The following is a 22,917-nucleotide window of genomic DNA, read 5'->3' on the forward strand; positions in this document are numbered from 1 at the left end:
AGTGAGATTGTTTTGCCAATAAATAAAGTGTCTAATAGCTTGTTGGAACTAAATTGGTGATATAAACAATAACTAACACGCCTTTTAGAATAATTAATTTTATCAAAACCAAAATTTTAATTAAACATAACATTGTCTCAATGGACATCTCTAAAATAACCCAGCCTCTTTCCGTCATCTGTAATCTTTTATTTCACTTTACAAAAAATTCTTGCCACACATAAAAATGAAATATCAAACATCACAGATGTGACATGTGGATTTTTGCAACATCACCAGAACACTTAGACAAATAGGACCAATTGTACAAGGGAGATAAATGTATTTACACATGTATACACAAAATCATACACAGAAAATACACAATATTTGACATATTTACAACAGTCACACAAAGACAGCACAATACAGAGCATTCTCAAACATTAGACTTCCATAGTGAACAAACAGGAACAGTGTTTTTCTGGAATAAAACAAACTTTTTTCAGACTGTAAAGAAAGACTTTGGCTCAAGCCTCTAGAGGAGAACTTCAGTATGCATGTTTATCAAAACTAGTACAGTAAAATGCATTGGTCTTTATTACATTCACTTTGTTCTAACTTAGTATTCATAGCTGTTGGGTCCATATATATTCTCATTTTGCATTATTTCAAAAGGAAAAATGTATTTAAATATACAGGATCTCCTTAAAAATTGGTGAAAATATAGAATTTTAAAGAAGGTGTCTTTTCTTTGATTAATCCTCCGCATGATATATCAACATATTCTGATTGGCAGTTCAACAAGAAACGTCTTACTGTACATGATATTGAATAACAGCTAACAACCATGCAAGTATTTGGATCAGAATGGATGTCAACTAGGCGTTTACAATGTACAATTGTCCTTTCTTTGAGAGCAACTAACAACATCAACACTTTATAGTAGCGAGAAACATTACAGGCATGTCAGCTGACTTGTAAGCTTTTCTTATGGGTGCAAAATGGTCTCAAAATTATTCTCTGTACTGAAGTCCAAAGTATTAACCAATATCCACCACAGCTGACTGTAGTTCCATTAAACATGCTGTGGATGTTCGTGGTCCCCAGAAATTCGGATGATAATAATGACACCATGATCATCCTCCTATAGCACCACCGTCAGCCCAAAATCAATAAATCATTCAAATCAAATCTAAAGGGCAGTTTGCAATTTATAAGCACGTTCCAGCTCTCCAGAGGAGGAACTCATTTCCGTTTTGTTCATTACACAACCTTCCCTCTAGAGAGAGCAGGATCTTTAGGAATTGTGGTAGGATTTCTGAAAAGGTGACGCTGAGCTGCTTGGCTGGATGGACAGGCAGGAGTTTCTGCATTGCTTGAAAAGCTGGAAGCTGGACTGTATTGCGTCATGTATAGCGTTTCTTGATAAATGACTGGGAGCTAAACTTCATTGCTGGCTTGACTTTGTATGAAGGAGTTTGAGGAGCTGGAGTAAGAAAGGGATAAAGGGGGCAAAATATACTCTAAGCAATGAATGCAGTACAAATTAGAATTACAGACTTATATGAGTGTATGAAGGAGTTGAGGTGTTATTTAAGTGTCTTATTTTGAATTAGAGCTGCAACTAATAATTATTTTCATTACCAAAGAGGCAATTCTCAATTAATTGATTAGTTGTTTGGACCATAAAATGGTAAAAGTGTCGATCGCTGTTTCCCAAAGCCCAAGGGGACGTCCTCAAATGTCTTGTTTTGTCCACAACCCAAAGATATTTAGTTTACTGTCATAAAGGAGTAAAGAAACCAGAAAATATTAACATTTGAGATGCTGGAATTAGAGAATTTTTAGATTTTGGTGATTAATTTAAGAGCTGACAACTAATCGATGAATCATGCAGCTCTAGGGTAAATAAGGGTAAACTGTCAGCTGAGGTCTACGCCTATGAGCACTAGAGGGAGTTGAGTGGTGTGTATGTGTGTGTGTGAAGAAAACAAAATCTTTGAAATGTTTTATTTTGAAAGTCTTGAGCGCTCTTGAAGCCGCTGCAAGCTCCTCTTTCCACCATTTGTGGCTTTTAGTACTTACTCCAGGGCCCCAGACTTGCAAAGGCATAGATGGATGGATGGATGGATGGATGGATGGATTGATAGGCAGACAGGGAACAGAGAGACATATAGTAGATGGATGGGTAACACTGAAGCTACAGGAGGAAAGAGAGATAGCTGAGATGGATGACTGCATGAAGCTGAAACTAATCATCCGTCTGCAGGACTAAATCATTTCTGCCCTCAGACCTGAATGTCCGCTCAGAGTTGACAGTGGAAGCAGCTGAATGCTTTTTCAGTCTGACACTTACTCATTTTCCTTCTGCTCAATCGATACAGTCCCCACTAGTAGGTAAACACGTCTAAAGACACTTCATTGTGTGCGACTCTGACAAGTGAGACCAAGAAACAACAAAACACAACAAAATTGTCAAAAGGGCTACCATCAAGAATAGCCCTTAATGAGTTCAGTTTTGAGTCTGTCGGTATCTTAAAAATCGACTACAGGTCGATCAATCCTCATATTTCCACTGAATTTGCTCAAATGTTTGCATATCTAAATTAATCTAATGACCCTCCAAACACCTTTTAAAAGACAGACATGACTCCTCATCTTTGGCGTGATGCGATAAAAATTAAACAAAGTACAGTACAGTAGAGAGAGTGATCAATTCTAGATGTCACTGAATTATTACACATAAGACAGACACTTGAGCCAGCATGGTATATAGCCCAGTTCACACCAAAGAAATCATGACGAGATGAAAATGTTTAAGGACCTTGCGGTGTCAACTCAGCCTGTCAAATCTCCAGTGAAACATAAGGCTCGTTGCAAAGCCAGCTGCTTGAAATGGCAAAGTTCTGGACAGAGAAAAGAGAAGATCGCCTCGTCAGTTTGTTTGACACAAGCCTTAAAAGTTACCCATGAACCCATGGATGGCTCCAAATTCTCAACCTTCTCGTTTTATTGAGAGCTTTTTTTTTTATTGTTTTGTCAATAAAATGCAATTGTAGCAAGTAAGTCAATATCACTATCCTCGTTCTATATTTTATGATGGTAGGAATAATAGCCAAACAAAAAAAGCTACAGTTAGCTGTTAATTATGGAGATGATACCCTGTCTCGTCTATTTGCATTGGTGTGAACTGGCAGGGTTTCAGTACGTTGCAGACCAACGAATCTTTGGTCTGAACTGGGCTTATGTGATGAGGTACAGTACAGTATAATGTTTAAAGGGAGTACTTGAACAGTTCAGACCAGGATCCAACAAAACTTGGCCAAATCAAGTCCATAAGATTGGAAATAAATGTGGGTTTTTTTTCTCCAACAAATTCTATGACGATAGCCTGAAAAGCTGCACTGACATCGTGACTATCGGTTGTTGCATCTGTCAGTCTGTTCATTTTCATAGCTGCTGTTTCAGATCCACGTGGGGACAAATAGTGCAGTTTTTGTAGATTAAAAAGTGGTTAATCATCATCATACGTTCTCATTTTTTTATCATGACATTGACCAATCAACAGTCCTTACACCCTTCTGTCTGTTATCTTCCTAAGGCAACAACCAACCAAGTATGTACAAAATGTATATTTTCAGAGAGGTATTATTCACGCTTTCCTTCCTTAAAAGACGAGTTTTGTCAGTGTGGTGGATATTATCAGGGTGTTTGCAATGAGTATATGTCAAGAAAGAACTTTTGGGCAAATAAAACAGTTTAAAAAAATGTATTCATGACTAGCTAGCATCGCTGAATCAAGTCTGATCGTTGGTGGAAAGCGATGTCAGTGAGTGTCCGGTAGATGAGCCACTCGGTAACGTTAGTGTTGAAACAACAGACATCGAAGCCATCCATGTGTTCCTGGTAGAACAGGTGCTCCATGCTAACAGGTCACTCTCTGTTAGCTGGTTGTATGCTCCATGCTACAATATGATGGAAGTTACCGTAGAAAATAAGTAGGAGCCCCAAAGCTGTAAAGTAATTGTGAACAATATGTGGTCGTATATTTGGCAGTGTTTTCAGAGAGACTGAAAAACTAAGATTCTCCTGAAATAGTTGCATAAATATAAAGTTTAGTAATGTAGATGTTAAAAAGAAAATAAAAACCATTAACAATCTTTTATAACTAATGTGCTACTCATTGCTTGTGGCCTACAGTCATCTATTATGCTCCTTTACATCACCACGTCGCATTGTACATCTGCTACGATGGACCCCTGCTGCCCCTATTGGTCATATTAATGCAGACGTTATGGCAGCAGCATATTACCCAGAACTTCTTGCATGAAGAGCACATTCAAGCACATGTAAAACACTTTTTCTCAATCAATTTCTTTAGTTTTTCAGTTTTCAGAGTGGTTTTGCTCATTTCTTAGCTTTTATTGCTTAAATTGTTTTACTTTTATTAGTTTCAGTATTGGTTTTAGTTTTTTTAGTCAAGATTTAAGAATAGGTATTACAATACAAACACTCTGTGAAGGCAATTGACTCACAGTCCTGTAGACATCCCAGTCTCAATAAACATTTACACTTATGTCTCCTCATAAAACTAAAGACAGTTCCTGTATATTCTTATTTGATTTTAGTTCATTTTTTATGTACACAAGCTAGTTTTTTCTCATTTTTATTTTTATTTCAGTAAACTAAAATGGGTTTTTTAACACATACTTTTAGTTTTTAATTTAGTTTCCGTTTGCAACCACTGTGAACTAGCTGTGAGATAGCTAGCAAGTTTTCGTTCATTATTATAGATTGTTCTTCCCTCCATCAATAAGTAGTCATGTCCTAAATAGTACTGTACTGTCATCCTGTGTGAGGTTTTTTTTCGTAACTGGATTCAGAATTTCAGATGACAAGAGTGAGATGAGATATGTTTATGGACTGGACCAACATTTTGGCCAAACTTACAAGCCAGCACATTATCAACCTTTGCAGCCTCACCTCAATTCTCGGTAAAAACCACGAGGACCAGAGTACGATACACCCCGTTTTTGAGGAGGACTGCAAGACTTTTTATGGCCTTTTCCATGTTAGCATAGAGCTCCAGCATCAGCACTCTTACTACCAACACATGGATGATTCAGCTGTCTGATTTCTTGTGGCTTAATGGCAAACGCAAACCAAAAATCTTATTCTACTCATTTAAACAGGAAGCTGCATTGTGAATACAGCTCTCGCTGGTCCAGCTCACCCAGAGAGAATGAAAATGTGCCTGAGTCCTGTTCCATGTCCTGTGTTGGGTCCAGTCTTGTCCGGTTCCAGTATCAGTGTCAGTCACTGGGGTCCTGGCAGTGGGAGCAGTGGCTCATGTCTTCAGAGTAGAGCTCTACCTGGATGGTGATGCTGTAGAAGCCAAACTTGGTGTGGAGCAGATCAGTGGCCTCCTGCAGCACAGACTGAGCGTCAGCACCCTCCTCTGCCGGGAAATGAGAGAGGACAAAACAACACAGTGAGTCTGTTTTACTAGATATTGTTATGTTACTTTTCTCTAATTTCTCTATTCTTCTTGTGAAGTCAGTTCTTCTCATACTTTAGAAGAACTTAGCGCTGTTAGAGATTGTGTTTGAAATACAGATGATGTATGAATATGACACACAGAGAACTTTCTAGAGTCACATTTATAGGTGCTTTTTATAGAATACAGGTTAATTAAAGCTGAAAACTTAATGACTTTTCCATTTATAAATGATTATTTTATATGTATGTATGCTGGAATTGATGGTGGAAAGTAACTAAGTCCATTTACACAAGTGCTTGTACTTTACTGAAGTATTTACGTTTTATTCTACTTAATACTTCTACTTTACTACATTTTAAAGGGAACTATTGCACTTTTTACTCTGCTGTTAAGACATTTGATAACTTAACTTACTAGTTACTTTGCTGATTTAGAATAATACAACATATTATAAATCAGTAATTGAAATTAGCTCCACATTTACCAGTTAGAATATTATATATAATATGTGTTTTTCTGAAAAGGGTCATTCTGCATAATGAGTACTTTTACTTTCTACTTACTTTAAATATATTTTGATGCCAATACTTTGTACTTTTACTTTTGAATTCCAATTTTTTAATGCACAACATGTACTTCTGTCAGTATTTCTGCCGTACACTGTGGTATTGATACTTTTACCCTTTAAAAGATGTGAAGACTTTCTCCACCACTGGCTGCAGTGTAAGTAACATTTAACAACTGAACAATGTCAGTGTTAACTTCATTGTCAAGCAAAGTTAATTTTATTGATATAAAATTCATACAGCATAAAATCACAAATTGGCTTTTACAATCTTTACAACAATTTGTACAAAACCTTCTATCCCTCAACTTCCTGAGCAGCTTCATCTGCTACTGCTGTATTCTAGTTTTTAGTCCTCACTAGTTAGTGCAGGTCTTAGATCAGTGTGTGACATTACCTATGGCCAGGTGGACAGAGACCAGTGACTGGCCCAGAGTCAGAGCCCAGAGGTGCAGACAGTGCATAGACTTAACAGCCTTCACAGACAGCAGCACCTCCTTCACCGAGTTAAACTCTATTCCTTTCGGAGACCCTGAAAAACAGCAGATCACATCATAAGTCTATAAGCCTATAAATAGTTATGTCTGTAAATCTATCTGTGCCATCTGAAGCAGACTGTGCAAAGCACCTGAAATATATGGATACAGACAGGAAACAGTGACAATTCTGAGGATAATAAAAGCCTGTTTATCATGTTTTTATACATGTTAATGAGTACCAAACATTGAATTAGCTACCTAGGCTTGTATTACCATACAGCACATTCCATTTCTTTTCAGGTAACCTCTAAGTATTTTATTTAAATTATTTCACATTCAGTCATATTTGGCTAAATGTAGTACAAATCCCACTGCTACCAATAAACAAAGCCATGTCTGAAGTATGTCCCCAGTATGCATGAAGATTATATAAAAGTAATAATTCTTCTTAATTCCATCATGTTTCTCATTGACACCACAGGCCTGTTCCTGTCGTTGCTAAATGTTGTAAAAGGTGCTGCAGGCGGTACTTTTCAGAGGGTCATCTTGAGGAAGTTCAGTGACGTGCAAAGAGAATTTTAAAATGTCCCAAACATCTTACGACATCCCCAGGATGTGACCATCTGTGCTCTCGTTCTTTGTTCTGCATAAACTTAAACAGTGAAACAGCCAACTGAGGCCTGTGTGCTCATTTAGAACAATCCTGGTGTTAATCACTATTGAGCATGTGTGTGTAATTTCTGTAAGTTTAACATGAACCCTGACATCTACAGACATATACAGCGATTTAGTCAACCAAGACATGATTGCCTTCATCACACTGAACATGAGAGCCTGTCTGACCTTGTCAGATCAGGTCAAAACTTGACAGCTTGATCTCGGCTTCAGGCGAGGAAAACAACTCTGTGTGCCGGCAACTTCAGCTCAGGAGCCACCGTAAAGGCATAGTTCATCATTTTAGATAGTGTGTATATTTGCTTTCTTGCTGAGACTTTGATGAGAAGATTGACGCCACTCTAGAACAGAGCTGGAGCCGGTGGTGTTAAGGATTACCATTAAGACTGAAAGTCGGGGAAACAGCTAGCGTTGCTCTTCTCGAACTTCAACAAATACACCTGCTTTTTATACCTTTAAAACCACACAGTGTAATTTTTACACTTATGGTTGTGTACATATTAAACAACCAATATGAAACATGTTAATTATCTCCACAAGGCTGAAACTGTGTCAAAACCTTTAACCTTGTCAGAGTCATATTAGAAGACAACATTTTCACCCAACAGTTCATCCAAATAATCCCGATCTCCAAGTGAAGTACCTTCCATGAGTATCCTAAAGACGTCTCTGAGGATGGTGATGGTGGTGAAGAGGACAAAGACCGAGAACAGGAACGTACAGATGGGATCTGCAACTTTGTACTCAGGCTGAAAGAGAGAAAAGAGGTTATGGAGGCTTTAAAGAGTGAGTAAAGGAACATCAGATGGTGTTTTTTTCTTCCCCCTACAGTCGCAAGTCATTAAAGTGCTCAAGGCAAAAATAAGGGAACATCTTGCATGATGACCGAAACATTTAACCCTTTCATCCATAATAAACAAGACTCATGCTCTCTTCTCTTCTCCCACTACTGTACACATTAAAATATATCTTTAAAATACACTTTTGATTATTATGATGCTTTTATAATAACCCATCAAGTAAAGATGTAGAATATTGATATAAAATACCAAAAAAAAATGACTATTTTGATTTTGAAAATTTTAAAATAGATTAAATGTCTGCCCATGAATTGTATAGAAAAGCTGCTGCAACCTCATTTACCATAAACTTAATGAAAAAACTTAATTATAATGACAAGAATGAAGAATTCCTACTTGTAATTCAAGTCAAACTGCATCACATAAGATGACTGGATCATATTTTATTTTTATTAAAGGGCCAACATCACCAAACTAACATTTCAGTCTCACCCTAACATGAATGTGATCTATATCTGACCCGAAAGTAGATGATGATCGCCGCCACCATGACGCCGACGCTCTGCAGCAAGTCTCCGACCACGTGGATGAAGGCGGCACGGACGCTGGTGTTGCTGTGGCCACCGAGGAGTGTGTGGGAGTGGCCGTGAGCGACGGGACTGTGACCATCCTCGTCGATTTGGTGATAACCGCTGCCGTGGGCGTGGAAGGTGGTGGAATGATGGAGGATGTAAGCCATGCTACAGAAAGAAAGAGGTGCTTTAATTGTTGTGTACGAACAGCTGCATTCGTGTTCAGCAAAGTATTACATTTCTTGCGAATTGAACAATTTATTAGGAGCTTCTAACACAAAATTCCCCTCTAAGGAAGAAACAAATGCAGAGGCAAATACAGTTTGTGTTGTGTTGCTCTTCAGGCTATTGGCATCTGCAGCCAATCACGGTCCATCTAGGTGTATAAAGGCTGAGGAGCTGCTCTTTTAGGCTACGGTCACACATTCCCAAATGCTTGTCCACTTTCCCTCACACGTAGTGTTAATGCATTGAGAGCTAATCTGTCGGATCTTATACATCCTAGACTTACTCAAATATTTATTTCTGAAAAAAGAGGTTGATATCGGCCAAAAATCCTGGCAAAGACTAGTATTAATTCCTGGTGTTCCTTACTGAATTTCTATGAAATATATGAAAGGTCAACATAGTTTACAAGTAGAATGTATCATGAAGTGTGCAGCTTTAAACTGAATTTTAGCCTGGGTTATAGCAACATAATGTACCATATTAACACCCTTTAAGCTGAGAAGCACTCACATTATATTGACAATGACAGCACACCCGGAGGTAATCAGCATTACATGGCCATCAATCTCATAGTCGTTGCGTACAATCCTCTCGATGGCTAAATAGACCAGAGCCCCCGTGACAATCCAGATGGAAATGACTGAGATGAACGCTCCGAGGATCTCTGTGGCACGAAGAGAAGGGAGGCATGAATCTTAATCACTTCAACATGATAATACAGTTCATCATACTCAAAACAGCACACCTCTATCATGAAGTTTAATAACAGACCGCATCTCTCAGAGGCACAGCTTCAACATCAAACACACAAGACACAGAGACGCAGTAGAGACCCAGAAGTTAGACACATGTTGCACAGGTGTAATGTCGTTAATAAAGGTAGTAGCTTGTTTTTAGGAGTCACTGTACATACTCTTTAGAAATACCGTAAGTTCACAAATCTTGCTACAAGTACAGATTCTCCTAGAGGGCGGCTCAGAAACACTCCAGAGTGTAGTGGAGTAATGCCGGTGAGATTGTTTTCCTGGAGAATGACCACTTTGTCTTTGTAGGTGAGACATGAAGCGAACAAATTAACCTAAAATATGTAAATATATAATATTATAAAATGTGTAAAACTGTCCACCTCTCTTGAAACTGTCTGTGCTCAGATCAAATTCTCTTCTAGGTTCACAAATAGTCAGTGTGGTAAATCAGTGCCGTTGGACAAGTTTTCCGATGATGATGATTATTCTGAAATATTAGACTAGTGGAAAATCAGAATGGGAAATTCATTGAATTTATACATTTTATATATTTAGGGGGTCTTGTAATTGTCTCACTGGTAGTTTCAGACCCCTGGTCTTTTACATCAAGTAACAGATATTATCTATTAATGTATAGAAGCGGGGACTGTTCTTACACTGTGTCACAATTATAATAAAATATGGTGTTTATTTTGATCAGTGTGTCTCAAGTTGGAAGTCACAGCATGCATTCAATGAAACCGATACCTGACTTATAACTCACAAATTCATGCATTCACACTCAGCAGGTTCCAGATAAACCTGATAACATGCACCACCTTAAGGAAAGGAAAACAACAGCAGCATCACTGCAGAGTTGCAGATGTAGACATGTTGATGTTGCCTGAAGGTGGCAAAAGACTAAAGACTTTTAACCAAGGACTGCTTCCACCACCGTCTGTTATTCAGTGATTCTTAAAATCTTAAATTTAAGTAAATGTACTAAATTGTTCATCCAGTCACCATCCATTCTTCCAAACATCCATTCATCTTCCCGTCCTCCATCCATCCACTCAGACGTATCTGACCTGATCTGTGCCAACCAAAGTTCATGGTTTTGGTGGGCGGTCTGGAGGAGATCCACAGGGAGAACAGGCTCACCATCATACTGCCAAAATCTGTCAGGAGGTGGGCTGCATCAGTCATGATGGCCAGGCTGTGGGCGAGGTAGCCTCCTGTAGAAAACCAGAACATAACCGATTGTGAGCAATATTACGGTTAGCCTAAATCATTCAGACCAACCCCGTGAACCGATGACTTAAAAACTGTTGAATCTTTGCAACAGTAATAACGTTGCTTTTATTAAAAGATAAACTATTTTTATCCAGTTGTCAATAAAAACTGACTTTAAAAAACTTGCTGATAAGGAGTGTGTCACCAACTGTGAAAACACCCTCTGAGCAATAACACCCTCAACCTAATCACATCTATATCAGCCTTTTAAAGGTTTGTTAAACCTGTAATTTAATGCAGCTACAAACCGTGATATGTATTAACACTTAGATCCAGAGTAACGCCTCGGGGTAAAAGAGATGCAATATTCTTTTATATCATCATAAACGTCCGGGCAATCAGCCAGTGAATGTGAGCCATCATTTTATACTCTTGGCCATTAAAAGTTTGAGGCTTCGTTCTTTGTAGTTTCTTTGTTTTAGGGAGAAATGTGCAGTTACTCAAGACTTCAGCATTATATTTTAATGGCAGCGTGATATGAACATTTTCACTGTTGAATGGTATCTTTTGAACAAAAACCTTTGTATTTTTGCAATTTACATAACCCATCCTTGATGGAATTATACATTAATCAACAACAAACCAAAGCTGTATGTAAATCCACCAGCATCTAACAGCACAATATATTGAATAGCCTGCCAATAATGCCCCAGGAGACATCCAACAATGGAAATTAAATATAATAATATATATACACAGCCTCATAAACATAATAAACAAATTTGAACGAACAGAATCTTTATGTGTATTAATTTATGTCAGTTGAAATACTGTATATGCAGTGCTTCCCATTTGACATTAACTGGCTAGAGTTGTAAAATTGCTTACAAATGTATTTTTGCTCACATGAATTACTCTCTGTGGACACTCAAAGGCTGATAAGTGCTTTAAAAATGTTTGTGTGCGCACTAAATAGTTTTGTCATTAATGAACTTCCATACAATTCAGGACATTTTCTACATAACATTCTTCTCTTATGTCAGATGTTTAGTGTGTCTGGATTTGCTCCATTTATCACAGGAGAGCTCACATCAATCATTTGTCTGCCAGTGGAGACCACTTTCCAGAAGATCCCAAAGCTTCCTCAGACAACCAAGTGATTGTCGACATGGCCAGCTATTACTACACTTGATGTCAATGGGGGAAGGCTGACTGTGTCGCAAAAAATCTTCCAGGAGTGAAAAGTCGGCTGCAGCTCAAACTCTTGACCTCCAAATCACCACTTTGGCCAATTGCCGAACAAGCGCTGATACTATCCGATCAGTCAGTCAGAGTTAGGGGTGCTGAGAAGGAAGTCAGTTTATATAATGACGTCATATTAGAATAATTTATAGCCTATTTAACAGTTATTAACAACCTCTAACATAGATAAAACTGACAAAAACAAGGCAAAACCTTATTCCAGTTATAAATACCAGAGTACACATGTAAATAAGGTAAGTCATTATAGGTTTAAAGATTAGTGCTTCTACTTATGCCAGATTTTAAGGAGTGCTGCAGCTCCCTCAGCAGACCTACTTCCAGTGCCCATAGATACATCAGCTCTTTTGATTACAGCTGAATGAAAAAGTTAATTAGTTTTTAGATTTGACATCTTTTTGGGCCTCTTATAATTGAAAACTTGGGGATAAACAACAGTCAGTGCGCCCACATTTTGTGACCTTACATTACATTGCAGCAAAAGACACATTCATAGCGCATATCATTCATATCAAAGTGTCTTATTTGATTATGTAAGTGGCTGAAATTTTGATTATGCACCAGAAAAGGGAATTTGTATCACTTTTATTTCTGTCAGAAAGAAATATCAATGTCTGATCTTCTGTTCTTGAGTTTGTTTGAGTTTCTAAACTTTTACCTATGACCTCGCCAATCATGAAGACGAGGCAGACGGCTGAAGCGATGTAGAGTTTCTTCTTGGCCAGCATCTTGTCCCCACTGTCCTCACACGCCAAGGCTTTGGTACCGTGGCAGTGGGCACCGACGGGTCGCTTGAGCTCGATGGCACCGGCCACGCCTCCATTCTTAAAAGGGAAGTCAGGATATTGCTCTTTGGAGTCTGGGAAGGAGCTGCAAGGATACAGAAGGTATCATGAAGACAGATGGTCCATCCAATGCAATTATACACTTTTATGCAGTTTTTAAAGCCCCTATGTGTAGGATTTGGATTCCCTAGTGGTAGTAAGAAAAAAAAGCACTAATTGAATTGATTTGAGGTCATTGTTTGGACAACATGACTTTTAATGCATAGTGATATTAGCTTCTATTCAACCTCTGGTGGATTATGTGGTGTTGGGGTGTTTGTTCACCCTTAAAGACATTAAGAGAATTGATTTTTTGAGTAAATGTTTCTGCAGAGTCCAGTTATGTTTGAAAGAGCTACAGTAAGTGGAAACAGTTCATCTCCTGATTAAGTGGATTTCAATCAGTGTTCACTAAAGTGGAAGAATGATCAACCAGTGAAGAACCAGCAGAAATCGATTAATGCTGACGGTGAGGTGGAGTGTGCGTATGAAAACAGACCTGTTACATTTGGCTTTCTAGTTGTAGTTGTATCAACATCATTTAATTGCTATATTTTAGTGTCAAGCAGGCCCCAACTATACATTCAAATATAGTCATAGAAATGTTGCTGAAGGAACGTTTAACGTCTAAAAACTTTTCAACCAAGTTTAGCCAGTTTTACCATCTACGGTTACATGGTCACATGTCACCACCATGAAATTAAAATTGAGTGAAAAAGAAAGTTAAAGAAGACAAATATTATACAGTCACAGTGGCTCAGTGGTTAGCACTGTCGCCTCACAGCAACAAGGTCCTGGGTTTTTTCTGTGTGGAGTTTACATTTTCTCCAAGATCTAGAGTTGGTCCCTGGGCCCTGTACTGTGGCTTCCAACGGCTCTTGATACTTAGGATGGGAGGGGGACCATGGATATATGTACAAAGTTTCATGGCAATCCAACTGATAGTTGTCAAGACATCTCAAATCTGTAAACTACAAATGTCAACCTCATGGTGGCGCTAGAGGAAAAAAATTAGGGAATCACCAGCAGGATACGTTTTCTAGGCATCACAAATGTCTGTACAGAATCTCTTTGTGATCCATCCAATGGTTGTTGGAAGATCTTCCTAATTGCAGTTACTATATTATTGATTTGTTCTGTATGTTCTCCATCAAACAGCGACATACTGACTATTGTGGGATGTTAATGTTTAATGTCACTAACTGGGTACAGTGTTTGTTAAACCATTCAAACCATTGTTCAGCCTGGGAATTACACATGTGGATATATTTCACCTCTGACAATACAACACAATGAGCTGGATTTTAATCATGAGAACAAACCAAAGTGCTGACTTCTCCATTTCCCTCACACACAGAGACACATATAGCCTACACACACACACACACACACACACACACATCAGGCACACACACACACGCACACACACCCAGGTTGCTGTTCTTGCCATGTGAAGTGAGGGAGAGCTGCGATGATGTGGGTAATGAGGTGGAAAAAAACTAATTTAGGCTCACTTGAGATAACCGCACACACACAAACACACACTTTATGCCACACACTTCACATAGGAGATTGCCAGTGTTTCATGATCAGCCTTTATCTCACACACACACACAGACACACACACATACACACGTCTTATGGGATGTCCAAGCTGAAAAGAAGCAGCCAAGTGGAAAACGGATTTTGTTCAATTATACCACTGGGACGTAAGAGCAAACACCCCCCAAACACACGTACATACTCACAACACACACACACACACACACACACACACACACACACACACACACACAGCGTACAAACATACACTCAAGCCAGCTTCTGTTGGGATGTTATAAAGCTGAAGTAGGCTAATAATCTTTAAAGGCATTTGTACAAAATATCCACAATACAGACAATATGGACAAATATTGAACAACCACAGAAACACAAACAGTAACACACATAAGGCCAAAATGTTCAGACTTTACTACTACTGGTATAAATAATCAATAAACCACATTAGTTTAGTTTAAAATGAGGCTCTTCTAGCTAACATTGCTTCTTCCAATTCTGCCAATAGATTCTCCCAAGTGTTAAAAACTGGACCTCCACATTTAAAAATATGTTTATCTTCCTGTTCCTACAGTGTGATGTTTGAATGATGTCCGTGCAGAGTTTGACACTAGAAGGAGGTTTTCACATTCATCTGCTGGAAGTGGAAAGTTTCTCTGTGCTCATTGAACCTCTGATAGTTTGGACATAAATCCTGGTCCAGTATGCAACTTCTACAATATGATGTATGTGCATGTGAAGCCACCAGTAGCACAGACACTGAGAATGGACTTTACAGTAAAGTAGGAGATATCTTGTATCCTCAGGAAAACATATTCATGCGTATTCATAGATTATGGAATTTTAATGAGGTAGAAGGAGTAGATTCTTTTTTAAAATGGAAATTATACTTGAAAACCCATATCCGACACACATTATTGTTCCAAGCAGACCATTTGTATCATGTCTTAATACCGGAGGGGATCTGGAAGGTTTTTTTTACACCCTTCAGAGATTCAGCTTCACATTTGGCGTCTTCTCATTATGGATTATCTCCTGTTTAACAGTCAGTGTGAACTGCTGAACAAACCTCTTCGATGAGCAATCCAAAGGTAATAATGAGCTTTATAGTCACTGTTATCGCCCTATGGCTCATATTTAATCTGCAGCAGTCATCCTGCTTACATTAAAGTTTGCATTAAGTTCTTGTTTGGCAACACTGAGCACGATGTTGTTTCTCTTAAATATCAGAGTTCATCTGTTAGCCAATATCCCACAGGGCAGGTGTACAGTGTTTGTTTGCTCTTTCACTGACACTCAGCGTCAGCAGTGCAGGGACCCGAGGGAATAATCAGTCATCTGTGAAATTATACGATATGTAGAGGCCTCAGAAGAGCTGTCCACTGGACAAAAAAAGTAACCACCGAGCATTTAATTACAGCTGCAGTCGGCTATATCAGAGCACCGTACAGTATTTTCTGTAACTGACGTAACGATGCCTGCAGGGAGAAAGGACGCTGCAGAGCAACAATGTTCGGTTCCAGTGGCTTTAACAGACAAAGTGATGATGATGATGATGATGACGGCGATGACAGACTCATTACTTTTATTATGTTAGCACTTGCGAGGACGTGTTTCTGTGGCCTGATAATCAGACTGAATTGACACTGTGATCGTGTGTTGGTCTTAAAAATATGCTGATTTAAGAGCTTATTCGCTTTCTTGTTGTGAGATAGATGATGCCCGTTTATCTTCTTGTGTGCTGCTATGAAGCTACAGCCAGTTAGCTTAGCATCAAGAGTGGAAACAGGGGGAAACAACCAGCGTGGCTCTGCTCAACGATAACAAAATCCATCATACCAGCAACTGACCGACTTCAGGAGAGCATAAAACCACCATGTTTCATTGGGCAGAGCCAGTTGTGTGATTGCATGGTTTTTTGGTATTTGTACAGCTGCCTTTATCAATATCACAAATACTTGTTGTCATTTTTGTGGACATTTTGATGTTCTGGCCTCTGCTACAGGAAGACCGTGTTCTTCTTTTCCAACAAGGTAACAGCCGTCAGGGAGTAGAACAACACATCTGTTTTCGATGTGGCTCTACAGGGATGATAATGTCAGTACATGACTTTGGTCCAGACGGAAATATCTCAACAACTATTAGATGGATTGGCATTAGATTTGGTGAAGTCCTTCGTTGTTCCCAGAGGATGAATCCTAATGACTTTTGTGGTCCTCTGACTTTTCATCTAGCGCCACCATCTGGTCAGTATTGCAGGTTGTCTAATACGTTGAGCAAACAACTATAAAAACTAATTATATTCCCATCAGCCTTAGCTATACTTTGTGTACTACTATTTTCCATACATACGTATTTTCTATAACTTATAAGGTATTTTTGAACATAATTTTGTATCTTGTATTTATATGCAATATATTTTAAATTGTTTCAAAAAATGCAAATAAAAAACATTAAAACTACATTTAATTGGACTCTATGATGAAAGTTAGACTTATCTTTAGTATATTAGGGAATGAGTTATGAGCTAACAGAGACCAGGCTGATAAAAAAAGGCTGACTGGCCTCACTGGTTATTATCAGGGGGTTTTGTGGGAGCAGCAGCAGCAGTGGCAGACCCAGTATCTCCTGCCAGACACCCATTAACCCTCAGACAATTATGCTGCCTTCATGTGCGGCCAGTAATATCACAGATACCAGTGAGGAACCAATCCAACAGATAGACATCGGTAAACACAGCTGGGTAACATCATAAAGACACAGTAATAAGTTAGAAAGTATATGAAAGGGAATTAGTTGATTTTGTGTGTATTGTACCACAATCTAATTAAAAACAATACTTTTTATAATTAATATCTGGTGTTTTATGTTTTTCTGTGTCATAAGCTTTCATTTAATTGGCAGCTTTATTTTAATCAACATTATTACAGATTTTTTATGTAACTGGTACAAAAATGCTGCCATGTGATCTGGCTCTTTTTTTGTGTGAGACCAAAACATTTATTTTTTGTATATTCATGAATTTCCAACAAGATCTGGCAGATTTCCCCAAATAAAATGATCATTTAAGCTGTATTGTGCACACCCAGACACGAGTCCAGATGTCAGAAGAGTGAAAACCAAACAAAGCTGGCATTACTTTCTGAGAAGGTGCCTTTTACAAAGAGTTAACGAGTTATAACTAATGGATTTATTAGCTATAAGCCATTAACAAGAACACATTTTGGGTTGGCAGGTTGTTGCTGGTGTTTATTCTCCCCCAGCATTTTTTTTTTAGATGTGCAGCAATTAATCGATTAATCGATGAGTGAGATCAACAAAATGCAATAATTGATTGGTCAGTGAGTCACTCAACGTGTAGAAAATGTTTAATCATTAAATTAAAATTCTAAGTAAAATATGGCCCAAACATCCCTCCAGCCTCTCAAATGTTTCCTGGTTTTCTTTCTCTTTTAGTAAATTCAATATTTTTAGGTTTTGGACTGTTGAACAACATTTTTTGCTGATATTTTAAAGCACATTATTAATCGTTTTATAAAGAAAATAATAAGTAGATAAACTGATATTGAAAATGAATGATGCTAATTGCAGCCCTGGTCTTTGCAGCTCTTAGTTCATCATGAAGACCACTGCAGAGCATCCAGACCAACATATTACATTTATGAATGAAGGCTTGATGGATAGATAACAACCATTTATTAATGATTTATTAGTATTAATTTATTACTATGGATGACTTACAGACTTTTGCTAATGGCTTGACAAGAGAAACTGCTTCATTAATGACATTATTAATGTGACTAGAGCTGCAACTAACAATTCTTTTCTTTATCAATTATTCTCTTGATTAATTTATTCATATTTTTTCTGTAAAATGTTAGAAATGGTGAATAGAGCGTATGTTTACCAGAGTTTATCCAATGTGACGTCTAAAAGCAACAAATGCTCACAGTTAAGCAGCAGAAACCAGAGAATATCTTCCATTTCTACCTTTGTGTGACTGAAACATTATTGTTGCTGGTTGCCAATAAATTCACTCTTGATTAACTATTTGATTAATCAACTAATTGTTTTACCTTTACACTTGACTAAATTACTAAAAATCCAAAGGGACTCAAGACACAACCTCAGTTCTTACTCATAACCGATCTATAAAGCCTCAGTAAGCGATTATTAACCATCAATAAAGCCATTAGAAACATGTTATAAACCCTTAATAAAGGAGGCTTCATCAGAAAGACTCAGATAAATGAGGAAATCAAAGTATCGTTAAAGATTCTAGAAAACTATTATATAGATTATAGATCCTGGATTTATATATTTTAGGCCTAAATGTAAAAAAAAAAAAAAAAAAAAAGGAGCAACATATAAACCACTTTGCTGCCAGCTGGGAAGAAGGCTAAAGATGACACAGTAAACACACACACACACACACACACACACACACACACACACACACACACACACACACACACACACACACACACACACACCGGTGCAAATGGTGCATGAAATCTCAAATGTGGTGCCATATGCACATCTCTCTCTCTCTCTCTCTCTCTCTCTCTCTCTCTCACTCTCTCACACACACACACACACACACACACACACACACACACACACACACACACACACACACACACTCTGAACCCTAACAATAACAATAATAATAATTTCTTTCATTAGAAGATAATATTTGAATTATTCAGAGGCCTAAATATCTGCAACAACAGTCTGATAAAGAACATTTTTACACCGGTTTTTATTTGGTGTTCTTCCTCATAAACAGTAAAAATCTGTCAGTTCACATCTTTTAAACGCGGTTGGGTTGATTGTCTGTAAGAAACTGAAGAGTTCCGGTTACCGGTTGTGGATCAGATGGATGGAAACAGACACATCAGGAGGCCTTCAGATCTAAAACATTTAAACACTGACTAATAATTATCCCTCGTTTATATTTCGGGTTATTTCCCCGCACATATAGTCCACATATAGTCCGATATTCCCTCTGTTAGAATGAGCGTTCAGGAGGATGCTGAAACCCATCAGGTGTGTTTCTGCTGCAGCAGGTTTTATGTTCAACAAACACAGCTGAAGAGCATCTGTTGCAGTATATATATATATATATATATATATATATATATACACACAATTATAATATATATTATAAGAGGTAAAAGGTGTTCGCGATATTTGGTGACAAAAAACCTGCCCAAGATCAAACATCATTTATTATTAGATTATTAGATTTTTGTTTGGTATGACATTTTTATTTTAATATAAAATAATATGTTTCTTTTAATAATTATAATACCGAAATGTACGCGTATTATTATATATTATTAAAAACCTTTCAGATTTAGGTCTATAAGATCAAACTTGCAAGCTGATTTCTTTCTTTTTTTAATTATTAGGCTATCTTATATTATTATGGGCCATTTTTTAAAATATAAATTTCTTCCTGAATGTCTTACACCAAATATTTTCTAATTAAAATAAATTAAACATAATAAACCTCTCTGGACGTATTTGTGGTACCTCCACCTGCAGGTACGAACACCTCCATGTATTTATGTGTTTATTATTAATCTGATTTCGGTGTCTTTCCGTCCCACGCAGCCTGAACGTGCAGCGAGCTGCTTCCTGCCCTCCTAATGACAGATGATGAGTTTTTAGCATTGCTCAGTGAGCTGGCCCCGGGGGCCATTTGTCACAGGCTGTCCAGAAACAAGCCAAGCATGGAAATGAATTTGTTCATTCACATAAAACAGCCCGCAAGAGCGGCAGCCTGCTTAACATGCACCCCAGTAACAACAACTGCTCCCGACCTATACGAGCTTCACACCATATATGATACATACAGGGTTTGTCCTGCAGAGATCAGGACGTGCAGACCGCAAAATGTTCACTTTTCTACCCCAATCTGCTGATCCCCCCCTCAAAAAAAAAAAAACAAAATCACCGAGAAACAGACTTCTTATCGGTCTTTAAACTTCACATGATTCAATAGTTTTTTTTTTTTAAAGCTTAAATATATATATATATTTTAATTGCATGCCAAATTTAACATGCACAGGTAACTTAGCAGCACATGCAGCAGTGTTTCTCCATGCAGCTGTATGAAACATGTTCCCACCTTTGTAGTTTTAAGGAATACATTTTCGCATTCTTCTCGTGGATCAGTTGAGATTTCTCCGAATTTGCAGCGTTATTATCCATTTATTCAGCCTTTATTCAGCCTTTATTCAGCCTTTATTCAGCCCGCAGTGAGTCGCTGTCCCCTCTGAGAGAAACAAAAAGAAGTAAAGGTGATGGGTTTTTCTTTTTTTTGGATGCTGCAGGAGTTTTGCCGACAGGTCCTGGTCCCAGATCTTCACTCGACGCGTGGGAAAGTCAGCCGAGACCTCATTTCTGTGAGCAGAGAGACTTCAGAACAAACGGATAAATTCCTTCATTGCGGTGTGTGGAGATGCGGGAGGGAGGAAACCACATGCGGGAGGGAGGTTTTTTAATTGGGCTGGAGTTGTAGCCTCGAACATGCGGCTGCAGCAGTGATAATGAGGCACAGCGCACTCACACACTGCAGCTTGCTGTTAGTGGACAGGACAGAGAGGCTGTACCCACACAGCACACAGCCGGAGTGATGCTCAGACACAGGCAGGACCTCCGGTGGCTCAACCCTAATGGGGACGAGCATCAGTGTGAACGGAAATCAATTCACTCACAGAAACACACATCAGACAAAGATGCTTTTTATCCACATAAATTACGCGAATTAAAACATTTAGCAGCTGTAAATCAACATATTTAACACATGATGAGGATGTGTAGCAGATCATTCAGTGCCGACCTCTATTTTAGATTTTACATAAACTTTTCTTACATTAATTTGCATGCAGTTTGATATAAGGTGATATAAGAGCAGATTTATGCCAGGCTGAAAGGATATGCAGGCTGTATCAGAGCAAAACATAAACACTTATCACTGATTCTGTCTTACAAGAAAAAATATGTATGACATACAGAAAACCCACTTTCTCTGTGTCTAAAAATAAAACCCAGATTCATGCAAATCTTCAAACTAAAATTATAACGTGAATAATGAAGATTTCAGTGTCTACAATGTAACAGGCCTGAAAAAGATGACAAAGATTAAAAAGATGAATGCAAAAAGAGATGCATATTTAAAATACCATAGGTCCATTAAAAATACACTGCACATAAAACTGTGTCAGATTACAGATTCATAGGCGTCTTTATTTTAATGATAACATATAAAATGATGCCTCACTGTAGGCCTACTTTGAATTATATATTAAAGACTGGAAGTTAACAAGGTAACTATTCCCTGATTGTGTCCGCAGTTGATTGAATGTATAACATGGTGTATGATAGGATGATACAGGACAAATAATGCGGAGTTAGAAAGACTGTGGGTTTGCGGCACCGCGCCAATGCTGCATTCAGGTGCCTGTGGGACAAACGTAAATGTGGTCCACCTTAATCAGCTGTCGTTTATTACAACTGTTCAAGTTACATCCCATTTCTCTGCCATGTATTTTCAACCACAAGCAATAAAAAACACTGAGCACTTGTGCTTGTTAATGAGATTATAAAGTTGAATGCCAGGTTACATTGGCTATATGCAATGATAGTAATTATTGGCTCTATTTTAAATTAACATATTAGGTTATTTCAGTCTAAAAACTAAATTGGCATAATCTATTTAACTTACATGTTTTTGAGAGTCTATCACCTGAAAGACATTGCTGTTATTATATGGCCTCTAGTTATGTTTATTTTATGTTGTCTGCTATTTTATTTTGTCTGTATTTTTCAGTTTAACATAATTAATTAGTGGGCCTGAATTAATAGTCACAAACAAACATCACTAACGAGAATATTGCACATTTTCTGACAGAAAACAGCCACATTTTTATGTGACAGCTCGGGTTTAATAATAATAACAAAGCAGAGGACTGATCTGATCTTACACTTTTATTTTATTATTTAATTCAACACAACATATACTATATATTCTACACCAGTGGTTCCCAACCTGGGGGTCGGGACCCCCACCAGGGGTCACCACAGCTTCACAGGGCATTGCGAGGCCTTCTTGATTTTAAGGTGTGTGTACAGTAGGACTATATCTCATCGTCCTGAGTTAAAACAAATATGCAGTTATAACAACCAGAGCTGAAGAAAACATTGCATTTGCCCAAAAAGAAGCTCATTAAGTATGTATGCATGTATTGTTACAGATAAGAACATAATACAGACAGAGTTGTATAAAAAGTTCCTAATTTTATGCAGTTATTACGTTTATTTTTACAGTTGATCAGTTGTTTTGTCATTGTTAAGCATTGAATATAAAATAAAACATCCATAAAACATGTCACTTAGTCAGTTTACTCAATGATAGCAAAGAGGGTCCAATAAGGAAAAAGGTTGGGGAAACATTTTCCCTAAAAACCAAACAACGTACGAGTAGTTCACGGACTCAGTCCTCATTCT

General features: G+C 37.9%; 1 protein-coding gene across 2 annotated transcripts; it reads right to left on the reverse strand.

The window, feature by feature from the left end:
- Positions 1-174: 174 nt before the first annotated feature.
- slc30a2 (solute carrier family 30 member 2) lies at positions 175-21,062 on the reverse strand. 2 transcript variants are annotated; one of them, XM_051409312.1, is made up of 9 exons: positions 20,978-21,062; positions 20,537-20,683; positions 12,678-12,889; positions 10,615-10,761; positions 9,312-9,465; positions 8,522-8,741; positions 7,845-7,950; positions 6,445-6,579; positions 175-5,440 (listed from the first exon to the last, which is right to left on the reverse strand). In XM_051409312.1, exons 2-9 carry the CDS (start codon positions 20,617-20,619, stop codon positions 5,295-5,297), a joined length of 1,203 nt encoding a protein of 400 aa, XP_051265272.1. In that variant the 5' UTR covers positions 20,620-20,683; positions 20,978-21,062; the 3' UTR covers positions 175-5,294. The 2 variants fall into 2 exon arrangements, with proteins under 2 accessions (XP_051265272.1, XP_051265271.1); XM_051409311.1 differs by having other exon boundaries at positions 20,537-21,047.
- Between the last annotated feature and the right edge of the window lie 1,855 nt (positions 21,063-22,917).

This window comes from Dicentrarchus labrax, unplaced genomic scaffold, assembly GCF_905237075.1.
Source record: "Dicentrarchus labrax unplaced genomic scaffold, dlabrax2021, whole genome shotgun sequence".
NCBI lineage: Eukaryota > Metazoa > Chordata > Actinopteri > Moronidae > Dicentrarchus > Dicentrarchus labrax.

What these genes read in the sequence shown, in the direction of transcription:
- slc30a2 (XM_051409312.1), bottom strand. Translation starts at nt 20,619, where the DNA reads ATGGATAATAACGCTGCAAATTCGGAGAAATCTCAACTGATCCACGAG. An exon ending in CATGATTGGCGAGGTCATAG is followed by an intron (nt 10,762 to 12,677) that starts GTAAAAGTTTAG and finishes GGTTTTCTACAG; the next exon opens with GAGGCTACCTCGCCCACAGC. An exon ending in CTTTAGGATACTCATGGAAG is followed by an intron (nt 6,580 to 7,844) that starts GTACTTCACTTG and finishes GCTGTTTTTCAG; the next exon opens with GGTCTCCGAAAGGAATAGAG.